The sequence below is a fragment of the Chrysemys picta genome, chromosome 9, assembly GCF_011386835.1.
Source record: "Chrysemys picta bellii isolate R12L10 chromosome 9, ASM1138683v2, whole genome shotgun sequence".
In the NCBI taxonomy this organism is placed as follows: domain Eukaryota; kingdom Metazoa; phylum Chordata; order Testudines; family Emydidae; genus Chrysemys; species Chrysemys picta.
The window spans coordinates 91,647,708-91,661,031 of record NC_088799.1 but is presented as its reverse complement, the minus strand read 5'-3'; the positions used below and the strand labels follow the sequence as shown (position 1 = coordinate 91,661,031).

Genomic DNA, 13,324 nt, shown 5'->3' with positions numbered 1-13,324 from the left:
TGATAGAAGGGACCAAATAGATTATTAAAACTGAACAAATGTTAAGAAGATTTGCTTATCACTAAATATGCCAAGGTATGATTAGAAACAGGTAAGCGATTTCTTAACATATATCTCATTTTTAACCTGACAAGTATGAGTGTCCCCGTTAATCAAGAACACTAAAAACATTCAGGCAGTTTTCTTTTTCACGTGGTTGCTTTGCCCTCCCCTACCCCCTGTAAGACTGCCTGTGATGTCACCTAATCTCATTGTGAGCTTATCACATGCATTGTGTGTTCTGGGATTGGCTGAAGCTGCTTGGTGGTGGTGTGTCATGTTGACTGTTTTAAGCAAGAGAAAGATGAGGAGATAGTTCAACCCTGGGAATTGTGGGAAAGCTAATTTTTCTAATACAATTGATGGGCCCAATCCTGCTCCCATTGAGGTCAGTGGCAAAACTCGCATTGATGTAAGTGGGAGCTGGAGCAGGATTTAATTTTTCTTAATAAAAATGACAAAAATACAGTCTCTGCCTTAACTTATTATTTTACTATCACACAATGAAACAAGAGATGCTGATGGCTGCCCTGGGTCTGTGGTTGCATGGTTGCAAATTTCTGTTAGCTGCAGTGATCATGATGATGAGACAGCCCCTGGGAAGATCTCTCTAGGTCCCAGCCCCGAAATGCAGAGCCGTTGAGGACCTCTGTAGGCCTGGTCTGTGGAAACACAGGGACAAATTCTACTCTGGTGTGAGTGAGTGCAAGCTCCATTGAGGTTAATGGAGTTGGATCCAGAGAGGAATTTGGTCTGCAATCTTCAGAACCCTCACTCACCCTTCAGCCCCCTTAAGTGTTGGGTTTAGTCTTGCACAGGAGACATTTGCATATTTTAACCAGCTTCCAACCTTATGTCAGCCCCTTAGTTCTCTCTTTTTCTCTCTCGCTCTCCTAACTTGAATTACCTTGATCCTACTAACAGAGGCTGGGTTTTCAAGATATTCTCTCCAGCCCCAGCGTGGCAGGCATGCAGCCTGCCCGACCACCTTTCTGGCAGGTCCCAAACCCTTTGCCCTCACCTTAGTTCTGGAACTAGCCTAGTTAGGAAGGGACAAAATAAAGTCTTCTCCCTTTAGCAAAAACTACCAGGTTAATTTTGTAAACCCACACAGCTATTTTTATTGAGCGAGCATGACAGCAACATTTGTGGGTTGGGGTCAGACTTAGGGTGCCTCATCCTAAAAGGTGCAAAAAACTCTCCACTCCCAGTGAAGGGAATAGGAATCAAGGACCTTGCAGGATTCAGCCTCTGAGGAATACTTAGTATTAATCATGTTTATTACCCTGGTGTCTAAGGGCCAATCAAGAATAGTGCCCCGTTGTGCTAGGTGCTGTACAAACACAGAGGAGCAGACAGTCCCTGCCCTGAAGAGCTTACAATCTAAATAGACATGACAGACCCAGTGGGGGTGGGGAGGGGGGAGAGAGATGGGTAGAACACATCGGCAGAGTGAAGATTGTGATGGCAGCAAATGGCATGTTAGGGCCATGACTTTTTGGAGCAGGAGGGGTTAGTTAGGAGGCACCAAGTTAAATGGAAGGGAGACAGGTAGGGGAGAAGAGGGTAGGAAAAATGAGGCTGAGGTGAAAAGACTGATGGAGAGGGAGGGAGAAGGTTGGAGGAACCAGCCTATCGGCACAGAGCAGAGAAAGTCCAATCAAAACTATAAAAAGTTCTCCCGATGTCTCTGCTTTGGCATGTTCTTATGGTTGCCAACCCTCCAGGAATGTCCAGGATTTGGCTATAGTCTGGAGAGCTGCTTAATGAGGATCATACTGTATCCACCAGGATGTTACCATTACGAGGAGTCTACATTACATGAAAGCATTAGCCTTTTAACATTAGAAAAAAAGAGTAGATCTTGACGGCTTTGGATTGCTGGACTGGTGTCTTTAAAGCAATTTCTTAATACCCAAAGTGAGTAACAACTATAATAAAGTAATGCTTCCAGGAGCCACTAGTTGTTTCTGAAATGCAGATTGTCTGAAAGAGGCGGTGACAGTAAACCAAACAATTAAATTCAGCACCTTAATGAAAGCGCTGAGTCAAGACTCTAGCAGTCACCTGATGCATTTTAATCAGAAACAAAGGAAACTTCTATTATAACTTATAGGAATAATAGATCATGCTGCAGGAGAAAAACAAACAGACAAAGTAAAACTTTCAAAGAAAGGGAACAGGCTCTGAAGTATGACTTTCTGAAACAGCTGGGGATGTTTTGTGAGCTGACCAGAAGGACAGGGAGGGGTTGAGACAGACAATATTTCAACATGAAGAGCTATATAATTGAGCAATCAGTTGCTAATCCTTTTAAACTTGATTGCATTACCTGTCTGATTCTTCCTGAGGTGAGAGCAATTTATGCTCAGGCTTTAAATAAAATGGCACCCCTACCTCATTGAGATTCAGTGTCTTCTTCAGCATCAGTTTCAGCATAGATCTGTTCTACAGTCATATTAAGTAGTCAGGCAGCTAGGGCTAACAGTGATGACAGAATCAAACTTTTATGCATTGTGTAATAAATGGCAAGCTAGTTAAGGGGATTTTTTTTTTGAGTGGTGGGAGTGATGGACAGTAACTTACACTGGTCTAGCAATCCAGCCTTTTCCTAACACAGTTTCTTTCTAAAGTCAGATTGTATGAGGTACTAAACATTGACATTTTAACTATGTTTCATATTAGTGATCAATGCAGATCGGTGACAAAGGTTTCAGTGCTTATAGTCTCTGGGGAATTCAGGACATATAAAAGCCCCAAATACAGGACTCATCTGTAAACTATAGAAAGTATTAGTGAGAATGAAAAATGTTCTTGTTTTCATATTGAACCACACTGACTGACACTATTCCACACATATATATCATAGCACCATCCACACTGATAGTGCTATATAAATCCTGAAGAACTGTCATTTTATTCCAAAGGTTTCTATTGCATTAAGACAGATTCAGGATAAAATAGTATGTTAGGTACCAGCTGTCTTACAGTATAAAATCCTAGAATATCAGGGTTGGAAGGGACCTTAGGAGGTCATAGGGGAGGAAGAAGGTGGATGTGGGTGGGGGCACTGCACAAAACTTTTAGCTTTAGATTTACCTTTCCAAAAGGAGAGAAAGGCTTCATAGTTTTATTCACAGTCTTTTGCATAGCACTCCCCATTGTAGCATTGTGCCTCCATATACACGCACTGCCATAGTTCTGTTACAACAAGCAAAATCTGGAGCTTGATGCAACGCTAAGTTCTTTTCAAGACAGGCTCAGGTGTGTCCTTTAAAATCTGATGACTCACATGGCCTGGTGAACAGGAGGCATAGTGACTTGGAAATCCAATACTTTGCTTTGAAAATGCTAGTGGAGACATATTAGACCTTTACTGCATTTTAGAAGGAAGGGCCCTATTTATATTTTTGCAACCCTCTTTGCAAAATTCTGACCATTAAGAGACTATATGGATGCCCTTCATATGGCTGGAAACCCAGAGCAGGCGAATGGCTCAGAAGGAGCAGTGAGATTGTCCCTTCCTTCCTCCTATGAGGTATACCTTAATCCTTATCCCACAGATATGATAGCAAGGAATTCCAGGTGGGCAACGTTAAAAAAGGCCAGGAGGAATACCACTCCCTCTGCCTAGGGATGTTCAGCATCTGCCTCCCTTCTCTGCCCATTATCCTCACTTCCTGTGGATTGATTCTTATTCCTCTCCCCCAGTGCTACTCTAGAACTTTAAGTATTGCTAGACTGGAAGATATCTTTGTACAATAGAGTTCTAAGCACCTAGCCCAGCAAAAGTATTTTGATTAATTACCTAGTTACAACATTCAGTAGCTTAGGGTTGGTTTCTGCCTAGGAATAAACTGTTATACTGGCATACCTTGCCCTGCAGATGGTTTACTTTTTTTTTTTTAAACGTACACACCCACACACACACCCACCCCCCTACCTGATCTTATTGTAAATGGCCTTATACAATAAAACCATATTTTAGGAGGCCTTATCAGCAACCTTATTTGTTACATATCTTCTATTTTTCCAGAAAGAAGATATTAAGAGACCAATTAGCCTTCATCCCCCTCCTCTCCTCCATTCACTTTGCTTTAGGGAATTATTTAAGCCAAAAAACGGTTAGATGCACAGGAAGAAGAACAAGATGCAGATTATACCCATATAGAGAATGCACTGTGTAAGGAGCATTAATTTCTTAGACAAGATCTCAGCAGTATCATTCAAACTCATTGTTCCTGAAGCACCATCCTAATCTTCAGCAGAGGGTATTGCATAGAGAATGAAGGACTTGCTTTGCTTCAGGCCACCAAACTCTTCAAGCCAGCCATTATGTGTTGAAACATATGCCCCGCACCGTCATTGCAAAAGCAACTGATCTGGCAAACCCTTACTCATGAGAGCAGTCCCACTGACATCAGTGGGACTTGCTTTGTGAAAAGGGAAGCTTCTCTGTCAGTGAATTCTGCATGGACAAGTCCTATGCTTGTAACAAGTTTTCCCAAAAGGCACCAAGTGTCAGATGGCACAACCCACCAAAAAGGTGGCCCAGCATTGTACAGAAGTGAGTATCAATGTGTTTTTTTCCAAAAGTGTTCTTCATATTTCAGATTAGTATATAAAATGATTCTGAGCAAGCTCTCACTTGACAGCAGCAACAGTAGCGACAAGAGACAATGATTCAGGGCTAGCTGCAGCCAGTCCTGTTTTCTCAAGAAGTCACTCCCCAGTCTGGCCTGGGAACTGTGTATTTGGGTTCTGTACTATGGAAACAGGCAGCAAGCCCTATTTGGTACTTTAGTGCAGTTTTTAGTACTCCCGTGCATTCTGGGCCTGGTTCAAAGCTCAGTGAAGTCACTGGATTTAATGGGGCTTGGATCAGGCCCTTAATTTTTAAACCATGTTTACCAGCCCCTCTCTTAGAAAACAGTGTGTCAGATCTTAAAAATATAAAAATAAAACAAACAAGGTGAATCGAAGAATGGAACCCACTTGGAAAACCCAAGTAAGTGTGATACCTCAACAAAAGGTAACTACTTCATCGGATGAACCCAGGAAGAAAGCAAAAATCTTGTTATCAAAATACATCCCAAAGATATAAAGGAGAGTGCCAAAGACACATTAGCACACCAATATATACAAGTCTGATTAAAAAGACACTTCACACACACAAATAAGAGTTTATCAACACAAAACTGTTTAATATTTATTAAATGACACAAAATACCTAGATAACAGACTCACTCTTTGAAAGGACATGTATTTACATTATTTACCAACTTAGCAAAGACTCTCTGTACCCATTTTAGACTTGTTATGAAACATTAAAAAGGTTTTGCTTTTTGCATTAAAGGACGCAATGGTGACACATGTCCCATTTGCAAATCTGCAAAACTATAACATTTTGATGCAGTTAAACAAGCACAATTTTATATTCTAGTAGCCAAGTGACGAGGCTTCTTAAAAGTAACAGGGTTAGTTTTTTCACTCCAGAGATACTTCTGAAGAATTGTTATACAAAAAGTATATTACATTTTTTGAATGCTGCTGTACTCTTACAACTTTACTGTAACTTTTCAAAGAAAATACTCTTCCTATTATATGAAATCACTAAAAAACAGTGGTATTTGAACATTGTTTTAGATGCGCAAATAAAACATTGTTTAAAAAGTAAGCATTAGGGCAAATGATATGTTTAGGGAAACGAAAAATACTGTGACTGAAAGATGAGCATTAGAAAGATCAAAATATAAACCACGGCTACAGCAACTTAACAAATTTGTTAGGTCTCTTATTAACTATTTACTTTGGCACCTTTGTGTGAACTATAGAACAAAACAATGGTTTACAACACTTTCGCAATTACAGCATTTAAACAAAATGGTCACTTTTTTTAAACCAGCCAAGACAAAAAAAATAGTCCATTTATGGGTATAAAGATTAAAAAACCTAAAATATATACTTCTAAGAATAAACTGCAATTTCTTATGAACTAGTCTGCTATAAACTGCATGCAAGAGTCAGGATTAAAAATATGTGGCCGAACAGACAAGCTGTTTTATAGCCAAATGAGTTGTGGTCCAAGCCCACTAAAACAAAAATTAATATATGGCTCAGTAGGCAGGCACGTGATCCCAGCAAGAAGTATGGCTGGATGCTAATCTTGGCTGCAGCTTTGTCACTAGCCAGGAGCAAAAACCACTAGCAGAAGAAATGAACAATTTGTCGGGGATAGGCCAGTGTTCTCATAGGCCATTCATTGGGTTAGTTTAATAGCTGGACTGCCAGTGAAAAGGTTAACTCAGTTTCAGTGTCAAATCTTGAAGTATGTTGACAATTCAGGACATGAGTTTTCTACACAATAGTCTCTGCATTTACTGGTTGAAATAAATGGGATAAATAAAAACAAACAAAAATAAAACCTTCTGGTTGGTTATAGTTGAAATTCAACACCCCTCTAATTAGAGATTCTAATGGAGTCTCCTTTTTAAAGTATGTGGCATTGGTTGTATTTAAACTGTTGCAACAAATCAGAACATGGGCAGTCAAATATTTTGGTTTCCATCCCTCCCCTAAAAGTGAATATTTTAAAGCTTTCCCTCCATAAACAGTATCTTCTTTTAAATAAATCTTTTATTTGAGAAAACAACCACAATATACATGGAGAAAAGAGACATAATGCAACTGATACAGAAAGAAGTTTAAAAATAATGAAGATAGAAAAACCATGATCTCAATTTCATTGTTGTCCTCTCTCTGGTGGCTCTCTGCTTCTGAGCTAATAGTTATAGGCTTGCCTGATTCCCTACAGAAGCAGCCTCCACAAGAAATGACCCCACTGGATATATTATGCCTCTCAAAGGTAGTGACCCTGAATGTCTCCCATTGGATTAGACTGATAACTACTATGCAAAAAATTGACAGGTTTCTTACTGCGGCTCATGTGGAAGAGAGCTGTGCAAATTTTATAAGAAGTCAGCATTGAGGGAACAATATGAAACGAGGAGTGCTCTTTACTTGGGGGAGAACCCAGCTTCTTTGTTTTGTCAAGTGAGCACTTTATGTAAAGGAGCCTGAGAAAAAAAATGGAGGCAATTCACACCATACAGTTGTTTACAAAAAGCAACATTCAGGAAGGGGAAGTTCTGGATATAATGTGTACACACACACACACTACAGGGTTTATGTACTCTACAGGGCCATAAGGTGATGAAATAATAGATCATCAACAATATATGAGTGCTAGTCATCAGGCGGGTTAAAGAAAGGCCATTATTATTATTATTATTTTAAAATAAAGTAACATTTTCTTGCCTCCTAGGGTTGTCTGGCATTTCTCAGGGCTGTAGATGCCTGAAAGTGAATCATATTCTTCATCTTCCTATGCCGCATGGCTGAAACTGGTGAGGAGGGGTAGGGGAGCTGTCACATGTCTAGGAAAACTGGAAAAATTAACTCTTCTGCTGCCACTTTATATTCCTGGCATATTCTGCTAGAGCAAAAAAAGTTTCCAGTTGCAAAAACTTCAAGCAATAACCTCACTGTTTGGGGAACTTCTGTATTCAAGCTATTTTTTCCTCCCAGGTTTCACGAAGATCCAAATAATGCTCTTGTCAACTAGGAAAACAGGATCTAGATGCCTTGAAGCAATATTTAAGTATCTTTCTGTAGGAGAGGTAGGCTTAGGGTTCTAGGAGGCAAAGCCTGCTACTGTCTAGGACTGATTTCGTAAAGCTTTAGGTTGGCTTGAGTTAACTCCTAAAAGCAATCCAACGCAGGACATGTCTATAAGATTCTCACCCTGTCTAAACCTAGGGTGAAGTTCAAGCCATTTAGATTGTTTCAAAGAAAAATAGTATTAAAATCCATTTGTAATTTTTGTTCATGTAGCTTTTGTGTGTGTGTGCGCAAGAACTGTGTTGCTTTTTGCCTCATTTTATAATATAATTATCTTTTGCTGAGTGTTGCTGCAAAGAGTTGGACTCTCCTGCTCAAGACTAGTAAAAATTGTCACTGTTTCTGTTGCTGCTGTTTTATGTTAAGAATAGGGTAAACACTTTACATTTTGGGGTAAGCCATATAAATACAAGTCTAAGCTTGTTAATTAAAGTAAGTGGCACAGTTATTTAAGGAATGGTACATATTTTGTAACCTTACAATCATTTTATATTGATACCGTTTCCTTTACATTTCCTCCTAATTGCAACAGAGAATGTTTTCTATATCAATAAGTATAACTTGACTTGGTAATTATTTCCACCCCCCGCCCCCCCAGGGTGAAATCCAAATATGAGTGAATCAAATCATTGGTCATTTTGCGACTTGATAAATATATCCAATATTCTGTACAGTAAATTAAAAGTTTGCATGCAGTTTAAGCATTTTAAAGGCTATTTTCTGTATGTTAATTAACCTTCTACTTCATAGTTTAAAGATGTAAAAGAACATTTGTCATATACCAAGGGACTCCTCTTCAGACTCGGAGACAAATGGAATCACGAAGACCAGGTACTTTCTTACAGTTTTCTGCACATCATACTAAATAACATGCAAAGAGTTCAACAGCATTCTTCTTAAAATGTAAATAGTACTCTTTAAATGGGCATGTTAACCACTGAAAAAAGTCCACTCTACTATACTTTTCCATTACACCGCTTTCATTCATTCATCGGTAGTATAAAAAGTCAAATAATGGGCGCAACAGGCTAGTTTATCCACCGGCAATTTAGTATGACACCAAATGTGCAGAAAAACAAAGGCCAACATATGTTTATGCAATATAGTTGTACTGGTTTGGGTTCTCTTTGTCTCTTTCCATGTAGTCCCTGTCAATTAAGGATTCTATTCTCTTCTTAAGGTCAGCAGGCTGTAAAATAATGCAGATCATCAGTACTACTTTTTTTGCAGCCATCTTTACAAAGTTTCTGATCACTCAGTTCCTCCTACTTTAACAATATTACATGAATACATTTTTCAAATTACCATCTGAATAGCTAAATATCCTATTGAGCAATTACAGAAATGCCACAGAAAATCCTTCAGGTACAAGAGCATAACAAATCTAAACTGTCTTTCACAGAAATAGAAAGCAAAAGTATGTGATGGTTAATTTTGGGGTCTGTCAAACATGAATGCCCTATTAAAACTGGAATTCAGGCAGACATACTTCCCATAATGTAACGCTTTCGTATCTTCTAAATCAGGTCACAAAGTGTATTTTGTAACACAATTATCTTATCTCCTGTTTGTGTGGAGCTTTCATCCAGTAACAGAGACGTACTTTGTACATTTGAAAGCATATTGTATAAGTTAGTGACCTAGATTGATGATGTGCGAAAGACCCCCACGAACAAGGGAGAAAACACATTTATGTCAGCTATTATACCTATGCATGCCTGGCTGCCAATTTTATGCAATACAAATGCTTACTTATCTGCAGAGAAAATGTAAAAATTGGTGTTTTTCAAGAAAGCTACAGAAGAAAGTGGCAAAGCTTTCTACTTTACATTTCTTGCACTGGAAAACATCAGAAGTTACAGCTGGCTGAAAAATGAAACAAGTGATTCACATGTTTATTTGCAAACTAAGCTCCAAGTTCAATATGAACTTGACTGGATCTCTCCCTATAGATACAGACATCATTCATTGTTTGAGACAGCCACAAGCTACATGTGTTTGTAAATCTCAGTTTACACAAAGTTTTAGCCCGAACTGTTGGTCTGAAAAGTTGTATTAGGTATTTGTTATTCTCTTCTTGATAAGAAGTTTGAATTAAGCAGCTGGGAAGCAGCACCAATACTATGCAACTTGTCGCAAATGACCACCCACAGAGTCTTTCCAGAGAATGCATAGCCAGAACATGTTCCCTAACAATTGGTGAGGGCTTATAAATAAGGCTACATTTTAGTCACGGGTATTTTTAGTAAAAGTCAGAGACAGGTCACAGATAGTAAAACAAAAATTCACAGCCCGTGACCTGTCCATGACTTTTACTGAAAATACCTGTTACTAAAACTTGGGGGGAGAGGAGGGCGCTGCCCGGGGGCCCCGCAGATACTGGGGGAAGGCGGCCCAGGACCCCCTCCCAGCAGCAGCAGAGTTTGAGTGTGGGAGGGGGCAGGGGACTGGGGCCCAGGATGGGGGTGAGGTGGGCTCTGGGCAGCGCTTACCTGGGGGGGGGGGTCCCCGGAAGCGGTGACATCCCCCTCTCTCAGCTGCTAGGCGGAGGCATGGCTGCAGTTCCCGGCCAATGAGAGCTGCGGGGGGGCGGTGCCTGCAGGCAGAGGCAGCGTGCAGAGCTGCCTGGCCATGCCTCTGCCTAGCAACTGAGTGAGGGTTATGTTGCCGCAGGGACCCCACCTCATCCCATCCCCTGCCCCCTCCCACACCCAAACTCTGCTGTTGCTGGAGGGGGCCCGAGACTGCTCCAGCAGCGGCCAGTGCGCCTGGCGCAGGGGCTACCTGAGCTGCCCCTGAACCAAGTGAACCGGCTGCTGCAGAAGTCACAGAAACTCGCAGCCTTACTTATAAATGCATGCATGCAAAAAAAATCAGTCTGAGAATGACTTACAAACAAAAAGGAGGCTAAGTTTTTAATGTTATTCACAACCAGTAGTTTGCCCAGCTCTAGAATAATATGCTTTATCTTGTAGCTTTATTTAAAAAAAAAAGTCTTATTATGTCTGTTGACTCGAATGCACAAATAAATATAACTGGCACCTCAAACAAAATTCCTAGAAGGAAATACTTTCCCTACCAAATAAGAGTGCTTCACTGGCTGTATTATTTATTCGAGCGATCTCTACAACACCGATGAGGAGAAAGTATAGCAAAGAACAATATCTTCTGAAACAAAAGAAAGAATCAGAACTCTACCTTTACTGGGAATTTAAGCTGGTTGTACACCTCTGACACAAGCAAATTGTGGCTCAGAGTCTTGCGCATCTTCATGATTCGTACAATTGCAGCATCAATTTGGTACTGCCGATCCTGAAATACTCTCTCTGTAGTGCTTGCCTGTTCCTCTACCTGGATGAGCAGTTTAAAAAAAAAAGTTTTAAAAAGAACACTAAAACAGTCAAAGTCATCCTTTTCTGGTTGTCTGACCTGCAGAAAGCTACACATTAAACCCAGCATTTTTGGTGTCAAATATTTGTCTCCTGACTTCCTTCCCAAGTCCTTTTTGAAAGGCTATTGTCTACAAAGAGAAACATACTCACACAGGGGATTAAAATAGTTTCAGATATCAGCGGGAACCCAATGATAAGTTAACGCATAGCCATAATATAGAGAACGGAATGCCAATTAAGGGTCTGAATGTTCTTATTCCCATGTAATCTAGCCAGATTAATCTATAGCAGTTTGCAAAGTTTTTATTTAGTCAAGCTTCAGAATACAAAGGTCAATGGGCACACGACAACAGGTACTACTTAAATCTTTCAGATTCCTAGAAATATGGGTAGATTATCAAATCTGATTAATAGGATAGCTGCAAGGTAATCTGGATTAGTTTACTAATCCAGATTTAAGCCCTATGGTTCACTTGCCACACAAAGTACACCTGCATACTTCATGTAGGTGACCAAATATACAAATTCAAACACTGGACAAAAGAAAGTTTACTGTATTTTTAAGACATACAATAGATAATTGAACTAAGAATCAGGAGAGAGGGCAGCAATCGGGGGAAAAAAACCCAAACCCATACCGTTTCTTTCATCTGGATTTGGTTTATCTTTATCCTGAAGAGTTTATGTCTGAAATCATCATTGCATGTAAATTTATCACCATCTTCCACGTCTTTGCCTTTGGGACTTTTAGTCAGTACTCTAGCTTTGCCACAGGCTAATGACTGGAGTGTTCTCCTTAACTCTCCATCCTCTAAAGCAGAAACAAGCTGTTTAGTATTTTAGACAACAGCATTCAGACACCATCAACTGCATTTAATACTGACCTATCCCAGTTGCTTGCTTTATCTCCTCTAAACTGAACTCCTCGCCTTCATTAAACATAAGCAGCACCAGTGTCTGGAACAAAGAGACTTGAAGCTCTTTTTTGCCCTGTCAAGGATGAAGTGATCAGATGTTACTAAGTCTTCTTGGAAAGAAAGTCAAAAATCATTCATGTATTGTACATTAATTCAAATGAAAACTTGGCTTGCAGGAAAGCCAACCATTTTATTTGGGTCAGGAATCTGAACAGGCATATTACTAACTACCATGTGCTAACTGAAATACAGCACCAGGCTTAGACATGAGATGTTCAATTACTATTGGTTCCCCACCATCACAAACATGGTGTGCAGAATTTCTCTCTACTTTCAGACCAATAAATTAAGTAACAAGAGTGTCATTTATCTTGTGTGAATTATACCATCCAATACCAGAGTCTCTGATGCATTAAAACACAAAATATTTTGGGTAGCTCCTGCAATGGCACCAAACTGGATGGTACCACACAGTCATTATATTAAAAGAAATTCAAGAAGGTTATTGCCAATGCTAAATATTGATCATATTGCAAGATTCTTTCCTAGAGCTATCCATGGTCATATCACAAAGTACCTCAAAATGGACAAAAGCCAGACTGCAGGAATACATCAGCAGAAAATAACCCAGAGACTCATACTTGCCTCTTTAAATTCTGCTTTTAGTACACAGTGACCTAGTGTTGATTGCCACTGAAGTTTCCTACCACTGTGTTTTCCCAGGTAGAAGGTCTTAAAGATCTCCTGCAGTTTTACCATCTAAAGAATGGGAAAGAAAGAAAAATTCCACTTTAAAAACTCCACTTCATTTCCACTTGCATTTATTTAATCAAATACATGAAATGTAAACAAAACAGTTTAAGGGAGGAGCAAGCTTAGATAGGAAAAACAATGTTAAGGTTTTGTTTTTTAAAAGAGATGTTAACTATGTATTTATGTCCTAAAGGTTGATCTATTTTTAAAAATAGTTATAATCCTTAACCCTTTATTCAAAAGGCAGTTAAACATTAAACATTAACTAATGGCAAGCCTAAGAAAGAAGTGTTCTACTCCTGTGTGCAAAGTCCAACATAGTTATCCTTACCTCTGGTGGTAAGTGGACTTCCATAGGCACATAGGTTGGCCAATAACCCATAGTCAGGATGTTCACGGTTAGTTCAATGTTACCAGGTACATTCTGATTTTGCATATACTGCAAGGAGAAACAAAAGCATATTGAAAAAGTGGTGTTGTTCTCTTGTTCTTACAGGCAGAACTACCAGGAAGTTAAACAGGCATTATCAGTGCCATGTCTGC

The 13,324-nt window shown here is 39.6% G+C and overlaps 1 protein-coding gene across 2 annotated transcripts in view; it reads right to left on the bottom strand.

Moving 5' to 3' along the window:
* Positions 1-5,216: 5,216 nt before the first annotated feature.
* Positions 5,217-13,324, bottom strand: part of CUL4B (cullin 4B) — a 34,827-nt gene continuing 26,719 nt past the window's right edge. For both annotated transcript variants that reach the window (XM_008173065.4, XM_005307411.5), the window contains exons 16-21: positions 13,113-13,220; positions 12,674-12,787; positions 11,996-12,101; positions 11,750-11,922; positions 10,918-11,070; positions 5,217-8,908 (exon numbers count right to left, since the gene is read on the bottom strand). In XM_008173065.4, the coding sequence (XP_008171287.1) occupies positions 8,813-8,908; positions 10,918-11,070; positions 11,750-11,922; positions 11,996-12,101; positions 12,674-12,787; positions 13,113-13,220 (750 nt within the window). In that variant the 3' untranslated portion in view covers positions 5,217-8,812. The remainder of the gene's footprint in view (positions 8,909-10,917; positions 11,071-11,749; positions 11,923-11,995; positions 12,102-12,673; positions 12,788-13,112; positions 13,221-13,324) is intronic.